This window comes from Rutilus rutilus (genome assembly GCF_951802725.1).
Source record: "Rutilus rutilus genome assembly, chromosome: 17".
NCBI classification, from domain to species: Eukaryota; Metazoa; Chordata; class Actinopteri; order Cypriniformes; family Leuciscidae; genus Rutilus; species Rutilus rutilus.
In genome coordinates, this window is record NC_140230.1 from 26970960 (window position 1) to 26990519 (window position 19560).

At 36.7% G+C, this 19560-nt stretch overlaps 1 protein-coding gene across 1 annotated transcript; it reads right to left on the bottom strand.

Moving 5' to 3' along the window:
* Nucleotides 1-2396: 2396 nt before the first annotated feature.
* calb1 (calbindin 1) lies at nt 2397-18465 on the bottom strand. Its single transcript, XM_084435403.1, has 11 exons — nt 17723-18465; nt 17367-17443; nt 11762-11836; nt 11104-11184; nt 10135-10191; nt 8122-8199; nt 7989-8044; nt 7803-7842; nt 7670-7723; nt 5976-6047; nt 2397-3154 (listed from the first exon to the last, which is right to left on the bottom strand). The coding sequence occupies exons 1-11, from the start codon at nt 17799-17801 to the stop codon at nt 3041-3043; spliced, it is 783 nt and encodes a 260-aa protein (XP_084291529.1). The 5' UTR covers nt 17802-18465; the 3' UTR covers nt 2397-3040.
* Between the last annotated feature and the right edge of the window lie 1095 nt (nt 18466-19560).

The following is a 19560-nucleotide window of genomic DNA, read 5'->3' on the forward strand; positions in this document are numbered from 1 at the left end:
GTTGACCTGCCTTTGTTTATAGTAAATTATAATCTTCTTATCACAGTTGAAAACAGTTCTGCTGCTTAAATTTTTTGTGGAAACTGATTTTTTTTTTTTTTGTATTTGATTAATCGAAAGTTAATAAGATAATTTATTTAAAATAGAAATATTTTGTAACAATGTAAATGCATTTACTGTCTCTTTAATGCATCCTTGCTAAGTTAAAAAGAATAATTTATTTAAAGAAACTTATTGATAAATGTTTGTGTAATTCAATATATTTGGATTTAATTAATTTGTATTTAAGTTTTAGTTCTCAATGCCCCGGTTTCATAGCCTGACGTCGTCATACTCAGATTCTAGTCAGAATGTGAGTCTGATACTGCTCCATAGAGATTTGATTATGGGGTGTGTCTCAACCGAACCAGGAAAAAAAAAAACCTCTGCACTCAATTGGATAGACCTACAACCAATCAGAGCAACGGAGTAAATGACGCATGTTCTTCATTCATATTTTCAACCAACAAAATGTCGCGGCTTCTACAAGCATTTAATAAAAAAAATAAAAAAAATTAAAAAAAAGTCGCGGCTCTCTGTTCCTCTTTTAAAATGAATGCGCTGCCGATATCTTCTATAACAGACGCGATGGCGGAATCTACACATGATGTTTCATAAACAAAGTTCGGGAGGAGCACGTACAAATAATCAATCCAATATCAACTTGTCATCAAACAATACCATGTCTAACGTTACCCTATCTATCAGCATGAGGAAGCATATTCACTCTGTAAACTTACCTAACACTCCTTGACAGTTTTTCAGCATCCCTCCACCACCCCGAATCCTCACTCTTGTCTTGTTCTCTCACAACCAGGAATACGGGGGGAGTATGGCTACCGAGCCCACAGCCCTCTCCTCGGACTGCACATTATATACGCATTTATTCTATCGACTTATTTGTGTGAACTCTTATATACGCATTTATTCTATCTGACTTATTTGTAAATGTGAGCTCGTGAAATCTCAATTCTCCAGCAGCAGTCGTCTTTGTTGTAAACTAATTCAAATCAAGCGCTCTTTGGTGACGTGGATGATTACGTTACCGTTGCTCATCTGTCCATCATCGTATAAAGCCCGCCCTGACAATTTGATTGGTCCGAACAATTTTTGTTCGGGCATAATAGCTCCTCAACGGAGCGAGTCCAGACCGAACTTCCCGACCAAAAAATGTTGTGGGCGGGGTTCGGGCTGGCACCCAGGCTACCAGTTTCACAGACAGGGCTTAGATTAAGCCTTAGTTCAATTAGAGCATTTAAGTAGCTTTTATAAACGTGCCTTAGAAAAAAAAAACATTACTGATGTGCATCTCGATACAAAACAATGGAACTGACATATTTTAAGATATGTCAGTGAAAGTTGCTTTCAGTAAAAACAGCTCAAACATGCATTTTAGTCTAAGACTAGCTTAAACCTTCTCTGTGAGACCGGGGGTATATGTCCTCGAAGTCATCAGTCCTAAATATCAGTTAGCCTCAATGTGGCACTTTCAGGGCAGCCTAAATCATTACTGGCAGGGTGATAAAATAGCTCATAAATTGGCTTTGAAATTCTGGTATCAAAACAATTTTCCGGCTACAGCGCTGGAGAGAGAAAGGCATTTCTCTCGAATGCGATTCATCCTTGGTGTTCCAGTCCAAAGGTGTTTAATCGAAAATTCTAAGCATAAAATCTTGATATAGATATGAGAAAATATGTAAATCAAATATGTTTTCAATATGCGGGTAATCCGGGTATCCTAGGTGATTTAGTTCAGTCAAGCTATCAAAGTTCCAACTAAACAAAGGTTTAGATTCTGAGTGTTTCTGTTAGTTCACAGTGACAGAAGTTTTATGTCTTGCAGTGTCCGCTTTGGGAAGGTCAACTGTTCAATTATAAGATAAGATCATGATCTGTTTAAACTTTAAATGGAGAGGGGAACTCTACTGAGAATTGTTTTGTGCTTTTGCCAGAACTCCCCAACACCAGCTTTATTGTCATGTAGTGTTTCAAACCAGGCATTCAATTTTAGTATGATTTTATTTACTGAACAAACTAACATTTGCATGTTATGAATACGTTGGACCAAACCACACAATGAGCTTCTTGAGATCTTTTTACTCATATTGATCCAAACCTAACTTACTTTCTACTCCGGAACACAAAAGAAAATATATAGAAGAATGTTTTAACTGTTAGTCCATACGATGAAATTGAATGGGGTCCAAACAACATTGGACCCCATTGACTTTCATTGTATGGGGAAAAACTTTTCCACAGAAGAAAGGCAAACAGGTGAGGGCTTTTATTACTTCAATATTAAGCTGATTTCTAGGGACTGAGGGATGTTCAGTATGACACACAACTGGATACAAGTAGTCATTCAATAAGTTTAATATCTTCTTACACAGTGTCTGTGGTGTTCAGCATAGAGGAGCATGTCATTCTTTACAGTGCAAAATCTAACATTTAAGGACAGGTCTGGGGCGATGCATTACGTTCGGCATGTGCTTGCAGTCAAAAATACCCCACTAGCAGGGCCTGCCATCAGCTACAGTATAAACATGCATCGCAAAAGTATATTTTGTAGCCTTTGAGTTTTATATAGATCCCACCAACAGGCCATGTTTCATCAGCATTCATTGAGGACATTATTGCTTTTGTCTATGATAGTGTTAGATAAATCAATACTTCTTATATTTGCAGAATAGGTATTGGTGAATATTTTGGATTTTAAAATCATGATGGGAATTTGGTAGCTTTTTGGGTTTCTTCGTGTTGAGGGAAATGTAGCGTTCATCTATGCAGTGCAGGTTGTATTGTACGTGTGTCATTGTTAAAAAAATCTGTACATTTAGAAACAGTATAGAAACAACAAATTGAAAAGTATGTGCCACTGGTTGCCTGTCTATGTGAAATCCATGTTCAAAATGAAAGAACGTAAGAAGGTTCTAGCTACATTACGCATCACAGGTGAGCTGGGGACGGGGTTCTGAGATGGTGCGAGTACAGATGGAGGCGTTCACATCTCCTCTGCGCACAACACCAGCGCTAACTCTGTTCTGTAGAGCTTGCCTCCGTCAGACAGAGCCATGATGGCGCTCTTATACGTCGGGATTTTGTTGACTTCTAGAACCTGTCAAGAGATCAGAAGAGTATGTTCAGTGATTTTATTGTCTGTCAATGTGGCATTAGACATACAGTGGGTACGGAAAGTATTCAGACCCTCTTAAATTTCACTCTTTGTTATATTGCAGCCATTTGCTAAAATCATTTAAGTTCATTTTTTTTCCTCATTATTGTACACACAGCACCCCACATTGACAGAAAAACACAGAATTGTTGACATTTTTGCACATTTATTAAAAAAGAAAAACTGAAATATCGCATGGTCCTAAGTATTCAGACCCTTTGCTGTGACACTCATATATTTAACTCAGGTGCTGTCCATTTCTTCTGATCATCCTTGAGATGGTTCTACACCTTCATTTGAGTCCAGCTGTGTTTGATTATACTATTAAAGCCACACACCTGTCTATATAAGACCTTACAGCTCACAGTGCATGTCAGAGCAGATGAGAATCATGAGGTCAAAGGAACTGCCTGAAGAGCTCAGAGACAGAATTGTGGCAAGGCACAGATCTGGCCATGGTTACAAAAAAAAAATTCTGCTGCACTTAAGGTTCCTAAGAGGGCCTCCATAATCCTTAAATGGAAGACGTTTGGGACGACCAGAACCCTTCCTAGAGCTGGCCGTCCGGCCAAACTGAGCTATCGGGGGAGAAGAGCCTTGGTGAGAGAGGTAAAGAAGAACCCAAAGATCACTGTGGCTGAGCTCCAGAGATGCAGTCGGGAGATGGGAGAAAGTTGTAGTAAGTCAACCATCACTGCAGCCATCCACCAGTCGGGGCTTTATGGCAGAGTGGCCCGACGGAAGCCTCTCCTCAGTGCAAGACACATGAAAGCACACCTGAAGCACTCCAAGATGGTGATAAATAAGATTCTCTGGTCTGATGAGACCAAGATAGAACTTTTTGGCCTTAATTCTAAGCGGTATGTGTGGAGAAAACCAGGCACTGCTCATCACCTGTCCAATACAGTCTCAACAGTGAAGCATGGTGGTGGTGGCAGCATCATGCTGTGGGGGTGTTTTTCAGCTGCAGGGACAGGACGACTGGTTGCAATCGAGGGAAAGATGAATGCGGCCAAGTACAGGGATATCCTGTACGAAAACCTTCTCCAGAGTGCTCTGGACCTCACTGGGCCGAAGGTTCACCTTCCAACAAGACAATGACCCTAAGCACACAGCTAAAATAACGAATGAGTGGCTTCACAACAACTCCGTGACTGTTCTTGAATGGCCCAGCCAGAGCCCTGACTTAAACCCAATTGAGCATCTCTGGAGAGACCTGAAAATGGCGGTCCACCAACGTTTACCATCCACCCTGACAGAACTGGAGAGGATCTGCAAGGAGGAATGGCAGAGGATACCCAAATCCAGGTGTGCACCCAAACTTGTTGCATCTTTCCCAAAAAGACTCATGGCTGTATTAGATCAAAAGGGTGCTTCTACTAAATACTGAGCAAAGGGTCTGAATACTTAGGACCATGTGATATTTCAGTTTTTCTTTTTTAATAAATGTGCAAAAATGTCAACAATTCTGTGTTTTTCTGTCAATATGGGGTGCTGTGTGTACAATGAGGGGAAAAAAATGAACTTAAATGATTTTAGCAAATGGCTGCAATATAACAAAGAGTGACAAATTTAAGGGGGTCTGAATACTTTCCGTACCCACTGTATTCAGTTTTCCTGAGTCTGAGAGGCTTTATTCAGACATGCAGAACATTTTTTTTAAAACCAAAACCAAAACACAAATATTTAATTATATTTGATAACAAAAATTTGAAAAATATTTTAAATTAATTTACTCAATTAAAAAGCAGATTGAAAACATTTCTGCGCTGAAGACTGGCGTAATGGCTAATACAAATTCAGCTTTGCCATCAACTGAAAAAATTACATTTTAAAATATATTAATCTAGAAAACTTTTTTTATATCTGTAATATTTCAGTTTTTACTGTATTTTTAATCAAATAAATGCCAAATGAAAAGACTTTCAAAAACATTAAAATGTCTTAATGACCCCAAACTTCTGAATGGCATTGTAGACATGTAATTTAAAAGTATTCCATGTTCAGACTACTGGCAGCAAATACATTTAAGTTATGCACTTGAAATAGAAATCAAAGGGGACAAGTTAGCGTTATTAGCTTTGAGGTCATCTATATGCTAGTTGACAATATTCACCTTTAAAATGTAGTCTTTCTCTTCCAGGAAAATGGACAAAAAATACTAAAGAAATCCTGCACTACACAGATTTGTATCAAATTAGATGCCCTCTAGAATGTAAATTCCTCTCCCCATGTCCACCTGCAACCAACTACCAAGTCGCTAATCGTGGCTCACAGTGACGCAAATAAAGCCTATTGGCTATTTATTCAAACTTCCTGTTTTAACAGGAAATACATTGGCACGGGAAAGAAAAGCGAACTTCATGGCATCCTCAAACCTTGCGGAATGCTTTCCCCTATAGACTTCCATCCAGTGCATGTCTATATGTGCTATGAAATGTTTGTTTGTTTATTTTTTTTACAAACTGAGAGACTGAAATGGTTTTCTTAGAGCTGAACTTATACTGAACCCAAACTATTCCTTTTTTAAATTGATAGCTGTGTATCACTGTAGTTTTCTCCCTTACATAATGTAAAGTTTCTCTGTCCTGCTCTAAAGTGAAGAATTTGTATGTAACCCACGTGCAGCAGCAGAAGATTAGATTTATTTTATGAGTCTGCTTGAAGAAATTTGTTTGTGCCCATCATGGGCTTCAACTGAGAGCCAGAATACATCAACAGATCTCATAAAATGAAAGCATGAAATCTCAGATTAGATGCGTACCTTTTTGTTTTTCTCACAAAGGTCTTTGAGGAGGGCGTCAAGCTCATTTTCGTCCATGTAACCGTTCCTGTCCTGCGAGAGGCAGCAAGCATAGTGAACATTAACAAGCACAGATGTGTGACAGCCACTGAGGAAACTCAGCGTCATGCCACTTAACCATCATTTCCTGTATTCTCTATTCAGACATTAGGGATGCCTCATGAAATGTTCTCTAGGGAGAGATTGAAAATCAGGGCATTTAGGATCGGTTTTGCACACAGAGTCAATGCAATGACATGCTGAGTCTTGGGGTGCACATTTGGTGCTCTGAAGAAATAATAGCCAGAGAAAGTGGGCCAGTAACTTCCTTTAGAGGGCTTGTAACATTTAAACGTCCCCCTGAAAAAGGAGAGGGGGTAAAATCCCTGCGTGGCAGGGGCAGCTGCCACTAGGCCTGTCACTCAACCCGTCACCGCTAGGGGCAGCTGCCACTCCCACGCAGAGATTTTACCCCTACTGTGAAAAAGGTACTATATGTAATGGCTTTGGTTTAAAGGAAAAGTTCACCCCCATTTTTTTTTTTTTTTTTTACTTCTTTTTTATTCACCATCATGTCTTTCCAAAAATTTATTTTTTTATATTATATATTTCATAATTTTTTTAAACACAATATATATATATATATATATATATATATATATATATATATATATACTACTTTTTTGTAATATTTTGTCAATAATTCTATATTTTTTTTAAATAGTTCTTATAAGTAAAATAAGTTTATTGCAACCTGGGGCTGCAAATATGTGCCAAAGTTGACCAAAAAATTATCATATGATTTCAAAAGATTGGTGTACACACATACACCTTTAATAATATATTTAATATATAATAGAATTTTATATATAATTTTTTTCCCTTTCGATTCTTTAAAAATTTCAACTTCTGTGTTGTACTGAAGAAACAAAACCAAAGTTAACGGTAATTTTCATGTTTGAGTGCTTTACTAATGTATCCATATTGCATCAAAAATAAACATCTTTATGACATTATACCATTTTAGGAGGCATCTGAAAATTAAATGAAGAATAAGTCAGTCGAATAAGTCAATGTATCTCCATAATTTTCATAATGTGGCCTTTAATCATCTCTTAATGATCTAATGAAAGAACAAGCTAGCCTTTGCATTAAGCGCAAACAGTATGTGGCAAAGCCATGTGTCTGCTAAATGCAGACCAGCAGTCGGTGTGTCTGTAATGAAATGCCTCAGAGCTTTGAGCATATGCTGCCACCTCTAATGCCGCATCATTGAGCAGTGTTTTCTAATAGCCCAAAAATGGTTATGTGTGTATTTGAGCCAGTCTCTATGGGAGTTCGCAACTTGAACTTGCCAATCAATAAAGATCAAGGGTGCTGTCATCAGCAGTGAGGAATTTGCCCTATTCAGGGACACAGTAATACATTACAATTGAGCCAGGGCTTCAATGGTGTTAGAGGTGCTATCCAGAAAGAGTACTGTCTTTGCATACTAATGGCTGCTTTCCTCACGCCTTGTACAATAGAAGACACTCTGGCTGATCTATGCATGCCTGGTAATGCAAAAAATCAACCAGCATTAAGTTTAGGCTTGAGTTATTTTAAGGCGGCCAGGCACAGAGTATTTTGATGATTACACCATTTAAAAGAATGACTGATCAATGCAAGAGACTTACCTGATCATATAACTCAAAAATCTTGTTGAACTCTTTTCTGGCCATTTTTACCCCCTGAAGAAAAGATGTACAGTTTTAGGTGGGTATGGGTAAATCCAGAGCATTTATGGGTTGATTACTAATGCAGATTTACCTGAAATTTTAGTAGAAAGTTTTCCTGGTCTGGTAACAGCCTGTTTAAAAAAAAAATATATATATATATTAATAGAGAGAGAGAGAGAGAGAGAGAGAGAGAGAGAGACGCCATATTTCCAATTGTTTTATAGCAAAGTTAATAGCAAATTATACTTATTCATAAGAAATTTGCAAGCTCACTAACCGTGCCATTTCTGACAGACATAGTTTCCCATCTTTATTTGAATCAAAAATTTTCAGCTGTAAAAAAACCAAAACAATATTTATTCCCTCAAAATACATGTAGGCCTATTTGTTGGGCTCTGTAGTTCACTTACCGTAGTCAGTGTGTACTCCTCTAATTTCTTCTCATCATATGGTTTTTTAGCCCTCTGCAGCAGATCTTTCAAAAAGTTCTGAAAAACATTCGATTGGATTATTTATATAAGTTTGGCGTCAATAAAGAGTTTTTTCTTTATGAAATTTATGAAATTTCAAAAGTGACAGTTTATATTTGTTTTGCAGTCACACATTTATAATGTTACAAAATATTTTCTGTTTCAAATACATGTTCTTTTGAACTAATTTACAATTCACAAGCTTTACTGTCAATTTTTAGTTAAACAAATGCAGCCTTGAGCATAAGAGATTCATTTTCTTTGTGGGGGAATTGATTTTGTTAATCAAAGGTATATGCTTTTGTTGAAACCATCAGCCTGCAAGTTTTCAGCTTATTTTCAAAATACTCATGTTCAGCTGCAGAACTCCTGGTAGAAAAACTACAACACCCATTAAAGTGGTTAAGTTCACAGTCTTGTAGTTGGTTGGTATATTTCATGTCTTATAGACCTTATGTAGCTCCGCCCCTTTTCAGCGCTGCGCTTGTTGTCTTTTGTCTTCCGGTTTGTATTTCCACAGCGATCTTACGCATTTATGAATGAACTTCCCGATTTAAAATCTTCCCGGTCTACTGACATGTGTTAAGACATCTGCTTTAAACATTACAGTGCTCGTGATAACTTTTGTTAACTCTACAATAAGTAAATCCACTTCACCAGCTAATTACTCTTCGACAGGATTGCCATAGAAATATACAGAGCTACCGCTAAAACGGAAATTCAAAGACAATATTCTAAAGATGTCTGCGCACTTGTTTCTCTGGCGCATAAGGTCTATAACTCTTGAACAGACTTAAAAAAAAAAAAAAAAGAGAAAAAAATGAATGGTTGCACTGTTGCAATACTATGGAATATAACCAATTTTGACCAATCAGCATCAAGGGCCAGAACTATCCATTTTATGTTTTGTATAGTGGTGCTGTCTCCAAAAGGCAACATTCATATTTCACAGAGCTCTCAGCATTTCCTCTTCCTGCCGGAGGTCCATTAGTGGGTCCAAAAGCGGTCCAGTGTTAACAGATTGCACTCATCAAATCATTGACTGTAAATCTGGCAGATGTTCAAAGAAACCATTCCCCATTTTAATTTAAATGCCAAAATCCTCTGTGCTTGCTTTAAACAAGCCCCTTTGAGGGTTGCATATGGTTATTAATGTTGATCTGGAAATTAAATATTTTGTTCCGTTTGTTGTTGTACCCTCCAGTCCACATGCTGGAGAAAGACCTAGATTGACTTCTTAAGAGGGAAACTCCAATGTGGGTAATCCCATATTGCTATGATTGACCTCATGAATTTACATTTTAAGAAGGTACAAGTTGCCTTCTGAGATGACTTGCATCTTAAGGTCAGTTATATGTCGTTAATAGGTTTACACTGTAAAAGGTTGTCCTAACTGATAGACAAGATTGTGAAGAGATAATAGGGTGGAATTGTACTTTAAGTATGCTGGTCAGCAAGTTTGTGTGCCAAGTGTCATAATGCTTAACTATCTGCCAAACCTAAAAGATATTAACCCTCATTTCCATGTTTGAGATCCGAAGGCCAGTTTACTAGCCCAAATAACAAACTTTTAAGCAACTGGTTGATATGATTTTTTTTTCTAAGCATATGAGCAGATTATAATGAATAGCTGGAATACATTTTACCTATTGTGACTGCAGTACACTCCTGCTTATTTGGATTTGTTTTATTGTGTTTTTCTACAATGTGTTTTTGCTCAGACAGAACCAGAAATGTTACTACTGGATAACAGTCACTTTTTTGAAAAGTAAAAAAAAGAAGAAAGCTTTTTGGTCAAATAGAGGGTTAAAGCTGTAAGGGTGTCCTGGTTAGGTCAGAGCAACATATATTTTAGAGGGAAAATAATAGTTTCAAGATTACTAGTATTAAATAGCACTGGGGTCTTTACACACAATGAGCATAAAAAGTCAAAGTTTAAAGTTTGCTTCTCACCTTAAGTTCATCAGCTTCTATGTATCCACTGTGATCAGCATCATAATTTCTCCAAGCCTGGAAGAGAAATTAATAACATGGATGTGTTACAGAAATCTGCAGATTCAGTGTTTACATTTAAATTGACACTTTTTAAAAAGACACATAGCATTGACAGTACCGTTAAAAAGTTTGGGGTCAGTAAGATTTTGTAATAGATTGGAAAAAAGCCTCTTATATGCTAACCAAAGCTTATAATATAGTTAAAAAAAAGTTATGTTGTGAAAATGTCATGCTTGGTTGCAGAGAGTCGCACGAATACAAGGAAAACCAAAAACTTTCTTTAATGAGCAGAAACTACAAGAGAACACGTACCGTAGGAGATAACTATGAAATAAACGACAACCAAATACAACATTGATGACACGGAACAATGAGCCGAATTAACTGAGTGCTTCAATACAGACAGAGAGTAATCAACGGAAAACAGAACAGGTGTGTAAATTAATTAGCAACCAAGGAAACTAATGATATGAACTAAGAGCACAGCAAACAACAGAAAATTAATCCAAAACAGACTATACACATTACAGAAATAATTTACAATTTAATTTAAAACCTAATTCATTTCTGTGATGGTGCTATGATGCTTAAGAAATATTTCTCATTATTACAAATATTGACAACAGTTGCGCTGCTTAATATTTTTGTGGAAACTTTAAATAAAAAAAGTTAAAAAAATTATTTTGTAGCTTTATAAATCTATTTACTGCCACTTTTCATCAACTGAATGCATCCTTGCTGAATAAAAATATAAATTCCTTTAAAAAAGCCTTACTGACCCCAAACTTTTGAATGGTAGTGTAGTTTACCTAAATATATTGCTCTGTATATTTTTAAAAAGCACTAATTGCACTTCAAGACATGCAATGGTATTATCTATTCTATAGTCAGCACAGGTTGTTTAAATTGTGTACATTTTAGAATCACCTCCATAAATTCTGCACAAGACTTCAGCTGTTGTCTGAAAAATAGCAAGAAGTTTTCCTCGGTGGGAAGTATTTGAACCAGCTGTGAAAGACGTAAAGAAAAAGTTCATTTTTGCACTTTCTGATTAATGTAATGTGCATTAATTCCTAGGGAAAGACAAGTTGACAGTGTCATCTATGAAGGAAAAGGAATGTCAGGTTATGAAGTGTCAAAGGCTGCTGGATCTGACGATATCTGTGTAGAGATAACCTCTCCAGAGAGCCGCTGACAGCTGCACTGATTGCTGTAAATCCACACGCTTTCACCGTTTTGAACAGTTTACAGATTTGACAATGTGAACAAACAATTCTGGTTTTACAATTGATGTTTTGATGGTCAAATGTGGCTCACAGTACTTGGATGAAAGCATAATATAAACGAACAAACATTTTTGTTCTCCGGTAAATCAACACAGAGCAACGTTAAGCTCATGTCGTTTACTGCAATGTCAACATGACAAACCTTTCAATTTTTTTTGGAGCCTAAACATCACAGTCTGTGTCTGCCAAACAATATAGCTGGCGACAGACATTTAAACAGTCAAAAAATCATTAAATAATTTTAATTAAAAAAAAGTATATTATTGTAATACCATAGCATACGTTTTTAGTTTCCTTACCTCAATGATACCTATTTTCCCATCAGCGTTTTGCTCATATTTCTCTATAAAGGCCTTCATTTTGTCTGTTAGTTCCTGGAAAGAAAATGACAATTCAACAAACAGGCATCCTAAAGAATCATTTCTGTAACTTTCTTGCATTCTAACAAAAAGTACAGTTTGCTGCAGACTTCAGTGGTTACAATCAAGCTTCCGGCTGTTACAATCCATTTCTTCTGCCTTCTAAAAGCCATTGATGTGTAAGAACAAATACACACAGACAGATGGGATGTGCTGCTATCTTCAGCCCTCATTGCACAATGCTGATTGTGTTTTCATACTGATTTTGATACAGACGAGCAGAGTTCTCATTCCTCAAAAAAGCCTGCCCATCTTGGCATAGGATGGAGAGCGGCAACTGTGCAAAAATCAGCAAAATAATGTGAAACACTTCAGTTCATTCACATGATGAGGTCATGGTTTTGATGAAAGTTAGGCCCCGCAGACTCCAGTTTGTTCCATCCTTATGATATGCCAATAAAATGCAACCCACCAAGTTTTCTAAACTTTTGCCTGTTTACCAAGAGTTATATATCTTACTACAGACTCAGTGAGATTCAATGGGGTGGCTGAGACAAATGAAAGCATATCCTCAAGCAGGCATTTCTGAAAGGGCATTGCACTGGTGTAATGAGGTTAAATGAAGTGTATACTAAAATACTGGATTAGATATGTGATGTAGGTCTTTTAAAAAAATAGATACGTTACTTAAATACATTTTTGTATACAATAGTGGCCAAAACTGATGTCCAGCCAAAGAAAATTGACATCTTCAACCTTTATTTAAATATAATTAAAAATTTGTTCGATTTTGTAAGAATATTGCGTAGTTGTGCTTGGAGTCCGTTGTATTTGTGTTAATTCAGTGACACAAGCCAAATTGTGTGATCATTTCTGACCAGGCTGTCAAAGAAGAAATGAGAGAATCAGCAAAATATGAATAATTATGTTGTAGTCAATGCCAATTTGTATAGTAAAATTAAACCTGTTGTTGTTAATAATTTAGTCAGATAAATACCTTAATCAAGTTTAGTGTTTTATTCTTCTCTTATAAGTATAGACTGTTTTAATTCAAATTGTTAAAATGTCTTTTGAAGTTTATTTGCTTCTATTACAGTGTGAAATATCTGTCTGCCATTTTTTTTATTGTTATTTGTCAGAAAATATGGCAACTTTTTATTGACATTACACTGGTGACCCATACTGTTGAATATAAAACATTAGAATAACTGTTTATAGATCTCTGCTCATTTATTGGTCTATAATGCAGTTTGTCACTTCTTGCCTATACGAGCATTAATCGTATTACTTATAGCAATGCTTTTGTCAGGACCCTTTCTTGCTCTTTAAGCCTAACATTTCTGAACTGGTGATGGTATCTATAATGGCTACCATAATGATTAATGAAGGTAGACTTGTGAAACTCTCTTCTATATTTAATAAGCAGAGGATTCCATGTGATTGACTGAAAAGGCCCATTGATTAATTCCACACCCATCCTGAAATCCTTCTGTTCTCTGGTTTCATTCTGGAGAAGTGATCAACATGTTCATCCAAACATTTCTGCTTCAGCTGATATGACAGTGAGGACAGCGAGGGATGAAATTAAAACATGATTTAAAGAATTGAAAATGAAAATGAAACAGTTTAGGTCGTCTTCTTTCAGATGATGATAAACAGAGTGATTTTGCAATTTTAGTAATGATTAGTAGTAATAGTGGAGTAAATTTAACGTGGGGCCTGACTTAAACCAGCTGCATCTGACATAGACTGCATCTGCTCTTTTTATTTACATTAAACAAGAATGAAAAAAGGAAAGAAATTTACACAATATTTTATTTATTATAATAATAGTAAGTGTAACAGAGTTAAATCATTACATAAGGTGTGTGAATTAATTTGAGTCTACTAAAGAAAATCCCCTACATGTAATCCCAACTCGAGTGGTCTGAACAAGCAGTTTCATATTGAGAAATGTTGATTTGTTCAGTGTTTGTCAGCTCCCAGCATGCATTTATGCATAAATAATGCATTAAGTGATCAAGCATTGTTTTGCTGCTAGCTGTCTTTATGCTGCTGTTGTTGATGTTGTTTTTTGTTCATCAGTGTTAGTTATTTGTTGGGTGAGGTCATTTTTTTTACTCATTTGATGTTTGCAATTATTGAAGTTTGTGTGTTGACTTGAGGTCCATCTATAAATGCATTTTTAGAAGGCCTTATTCAAAGAGTTTTAGGCGAGCAGACCTGAAGTAACGTGGGCACATGTATAAGATTAAATGACACCTGAACACATGCATTGTCTAGAAATCTGAATAAATTAAATTGTTATATGCAGAGGCCCATGAGGGACATTTAGGGAGCACAGAAGCACAGCACAATATCATTAGAGGTGTGAAATGACCCAGTGGCTGCTTTTCCTCAGTCCTGTCACAGTCCATCACCTCCTCTTTACGCCTAATAGAGCCGTAACTCAACGACATAGGAATCTCAATAAAGCAAAGCCACTGGACACCACTTCAGGGACAACATGGAGGACAAGTGTCACTGTTTTATAAAATGTCAGACCAACTGTAGACCTGTAGGTGTATTTGAATTCTCCAATTACAAAATACAGATGGTGGGATTGCTGAAACTCAGTGCTGGTAACTTGAAGGTTGCAGGTTCACAATGTAACTAGGCCTACATCATCAGGTTTAGCCTTTTTCACCATTCATGGCCATTTCAAATTAGGTGTGTTTTCTGGTGAATTTTGCTGCAAGCAACATGTATTGGTAATATTTAACATTTCCAATTCTTTACTTCCAAGGGTCCTAAGCCACACGAGCAACTGCTATTTAGATGAATGTAAATGCTTCCTGCAGGTATTAAGGCCCAATCACACCAAGGACGTAATAATAATAATAACTATAACGATATAACTACTATAATGATCTGGAAATTCCTCTAAATGTAAAAAAAAGTATCAGAGTCCACACCACAACTATAACGATAACGGCACAGATAAACGATATAATTGGAATCACTTTCAGAATGATTTTTTTCCAGCTGATAAATGATCAAAACAATGACAGCCAATCAGAAGCCACCAGACTTTAAAGGGTAGAGCATTTAAAGCGGCAGACGACAAAACTGCAGTGCTGGCATATAATAAACGTCATTGTCCTTTGGTGTGGACACTAATATAGTTATCATTAGTTACATTTATAGTTATTGTTCTAGGTGTGAACGGGCCTTTATAGTTTAGAATCCGATCCCATAAGAAGCGACCCTTGAGATCTTTAGTACAGCACTTAACCCGGGTTGCTTTGGGGCGAATTGTCCATATAGTGAGTGTAGTTTAACTGCTAAATTGCTACATACTCTGACCTTCATGATGGAAGAACTGGAAATTTCACATTTATTATTATGACATTCATTACAGTCATTCAGTTACCGAGGATTCAGCATCTATTCAGTCATTCTTGGCCCTTATGAATGTAGTTTACTTCGCAATTTTAGCATGTGCATTTTCCAGACAAGAACAAACCATCATTCGTATACCAGTAATGAGTTTCATCCAAGGTCATTCCACTACATCAAGTCTGCACGCAGTTCCCTCCAATGAGGCTTTGGCTCTTTCATCTTTGTTTTCTACACACTGTGCATTGCTGTTCTTTATAGATAACAGCATAACCAGCAGATTGCAACTACAGAAGTATTGTAAAACAAACGCAAATGAGGATTTATTCTCTATGAAGCAAATGAGGGGAGGAGCCTGCAGCAGATGTGCATGGACACAGATGGGGAGACAGACTGACTCTAACGTGCTGACTGAGACAAACTGGGACAAAGTCTCTGTCCTCTATCAGAGCTTTTAACAGGTCTGATAACAAGCCACTCCATCATATGATACAGCAAAGGAATTCACCGTCATTTATTATAAATGCTATACTGGAGACAATGTGTATGCCACTAAAATTGCAATATCTTCTATAAAAAGGTCATATGGTTCATTTTGATGAACGAAAATGAGATCCATTTAGATGGATTGTGACCATGACCAACACCTCACACACTCATATAATGCATAGACAGATATTATCTTGCGGGGGGCAGTGGTGCCTGAAGTTATTTTTCAGTGGTAATAAAGTTATTACTTTTATTATCTTGTTATTGTATTTATTATCTATTATAAATTTCATTCATACTTTCATCTTTTCCTTTCATTTGTATACTTATGTTTAATATACAATATGCATTTATTTTAATGAGCATTTTATTATTATAATATTACACATTATTATTATTATTATTATTATTTGGGCATCAGAGAACCTAAATTACAGAGATCCGAGATGGGTCCCCCAGGTTGGATGGTCCAAAAATTCAACCACTTCACAGGCAAACAGTACATACCACTCTGACAATTTTACGCAATAAGCATATTTTATGTAATGCTATGTTTTTGCTAATTCTGAAACTTTATGTGCTCTCCACTATTTTTCATTTTCAAACTTCTTCTAGGCTGCTAGTCTAATTTACATGACGTTTTGCTATGTATCATCATATTCGAAAAAGTTGTAAAAAGATTTTTTTCAAAGCAGTTTAAAGACACAAGCTAGTAAAATATTTGGGTGTGGCCCATATTTACTTCTTGACATATATCTTCTAAATGCCTAGTCCAACATTCATAAACCTGCATTATCCAACACCAGGATAATGCATGTGAATTTCTTTCTACTTATGGCCATAGGGGGAGATGCAACTAAAAAACTGTTGTTTGCAAAGGTTTTATGGAGGTAAATTAATGACAAATGTCTTTGAAACAAAAAAAGCCTATTAAATTGCACTAAAAAATTTTTTAAAAAAAGCATTGCATTGCATTAACAGTGCTTGCATTCGAATGCATTGTATTTTCAGGGCTTGCATTTTTGGGGGCTGAAATTCAACATTGTATTTTTTAGCATTGTAAAGCAAGTAACTGCAGGAATAGCAATAGAGTACCAATGCATCTCCATCTGCTGTTAGTCGACCATACGCTAACTTCCATGCGCTTTAGTCAAGGAAGTTAGCAATCTCTAATCAATCTGATAGCTGCTTGCACATCAAACAAAATGGCCATCAAGAGCAATCCTATTTAAGCATATTAATGTGTGTGTGTGTGTGTGTGTGTGTGTGTACACACAAACACACATTCATTATTATATATAGGAAAATGTGAGGACACATTAAATTTGATCATTTTCCAATTTCAGGGGATGTTATATTTGAAGAAGAAGAAGAAAATAAAGCTATGCAAAATACAATCAAGAAAAAAATAGTTTACATAGGACCCTTATTTAAAGATTTGGCTATTTTTGTCTATATTTTGTCATTTTCTCCATAAATTACTTTTTTGCTTGGACTCCAATACAATGCTGGCAGCTAGCTGTATTTATAGTAATAACAATCATAGTAATTATAGTTACGGTTGTTCTTCTTATTATTATATTGTGTTATCAACCCTTCTTGGTATGTGTCACATAAATCCCTGCCTTCTAGCTGATATCACTACGCAGCTGTAGATTAAAAAAACAGTTTGACTTACCAGTCCTGCTTGTTTTCGTGCTTGTTGAAGTTCTTTGATAAAATTCTGCAACTCCTTCCCCTCGATATATCCATTACCTGAGAGCATTTACACCCCAAATCAGTGACACAACACAGTTTCAATTCAGATGAGCTTTCATCAGTCTGCCAAAAAGTATATTTCAAAACCATCTGAAATGACTAACGGTATACACCACACAGGTTAATGCATGTCAGATAGGTAAGATAAACTAGACAAATAATTACAACCAAACTTTTGGAAACCAGTTGCAAAGCAGGTGGCAAGAATAATCCCATTTTTTTCTTCCCCAAAAATGTTTCAGTTCATAAAATCCACAAAATAAGGAAATAAATTACCATCGTTGTCATAATGATGGAATATATCCAGGAACTGAGAAGCTGAGATCTCTACTCCTTGCAGGTACGCGTTTGCCATGTTCTCTCCGTGTATCAGGCGCTGATGCTGTGAGACCGATGCTGTGAGAATGGCTCTCTGATGTCTCCAGTATTTAAGTGAAGTTCCTCCCTCCCCTCCCCTCGGATGATGGCAAACGCCCAGCGCACCTCTGTCTCCGCACACCGCAGGTAGCGCGCAATATAGTGCTGAGCTATACAGATGTGAGACGCATTTCAATCAGGACTTCTTTCTGGCGCGGATGTCACAGACTTAAACAGAGCACACTGACACTAATAAAACTCAAAATAGGAACTGTGGAGCATATGGCTACAAAAAAATAAATTAAGATCACAATCTGACATGCATGAAGTGCGCTATTCGCTTATTCTCAGTCTCATCGACTACTTTTGGAAGGGTAAATGTCTTTTAGGCCTATATTTTCTCCAAACATTTATTAGTGTTAACAATGTTTTCGAGCGTAGGCTATAATTCAGGTTACTCAGAGCGTCCAAACAGATGTAGGCCAACGGGTTATAGTTTACCCAAAAATAAAAATTCTGTCATTAGGCTACCTTCAAAACCTTTCGTTCATCTTCGCCAGAACACAACATTAAGTAACATGAACTAATGGTGCGTTCAAGTCATGTCGAGAAGTTCGTATTTACGAGTTGAACGCGCACATGAACGCCACCACAAAAGTCGTAAAAACGAATGGGAAGCCCCAATCTTTACGTGTTGGGGCGGGGCATGTAAGTGATATACGTTGGAATACCATAATATTTATAGGCTATATTTAGAAGATTTGTCAAGCTTTTTATTTACAACAAAATAAGCTAATTCCCTGCACAGAATATAGCCTAATAGCTTGCATTTAGAAGTATAGTGAAAAACCTTTCTGTATTTTTGTGTAGTTAATTAAGAGAAGGTAGCCTACACCGCCATCTTGCACTAAAGAACGCACCTGACCCTGACGTCGTAAACACGACTTCCCTACTCGTAATTATGGTGCGTTCAAGTCATCTCGTATAGATCGTATTTACGAGTTGAACGCACATGAACGCCACCACAATGTCGTAAATACCAGTGGGGAGCTCGGGATTTTCTTTAAGCCCCGATCTGTACGAGTTGGGGGCGTGTCAGTGATTAACATGGCGGAATACACAATACGTAAAGGTATTTAGCTGTGATATTGTCAGGCTTTTCTATTTACAACGCAGTTAGCTAATCCCCAACACAGAATATGATAGAATTATAATATAACAATGCAACATATAATGATGAGCTGGCAGTGGCTTCATAAATTAATTAAAAACATAAGAATACAAAGTACACTTGATGCACATTTCTTTGTTCTTCATTTTCTAGAACAAGAGTTTAAGCATCTTACTGTATTTTTGTGTAATTAATTAAGAGAATACTGCGCCATCTTGCTCCGACGAAAGTGACTTGAACGCACATGCCGTTATAAGCACGACTTCCCACCTCGTACGTACGAACTTCCCAGGAGTACTTGTGGTGTGTTCAAGTCCTCCTGGGAAGTTCGTACTTACGAGGTGGGAAGTCGTGACTCGTTTTTAATTAATTTATGAAGCCACTGCAAACTTTATCGTTACATACATTGTTATATTATTATGCCATCATATTGGTGCAGGCAATTTGCTTAATGCACTGTAATAGAAAAGCCTGACAATATCACTGCTAAATACCTTTAAGTATTTTGGTATTCCGCCATGTTTCTCACTGACACGCCCCCCAACTCGTAAAGATTGGGACTTAAAGAAAATCCCGAGCTTCCCAC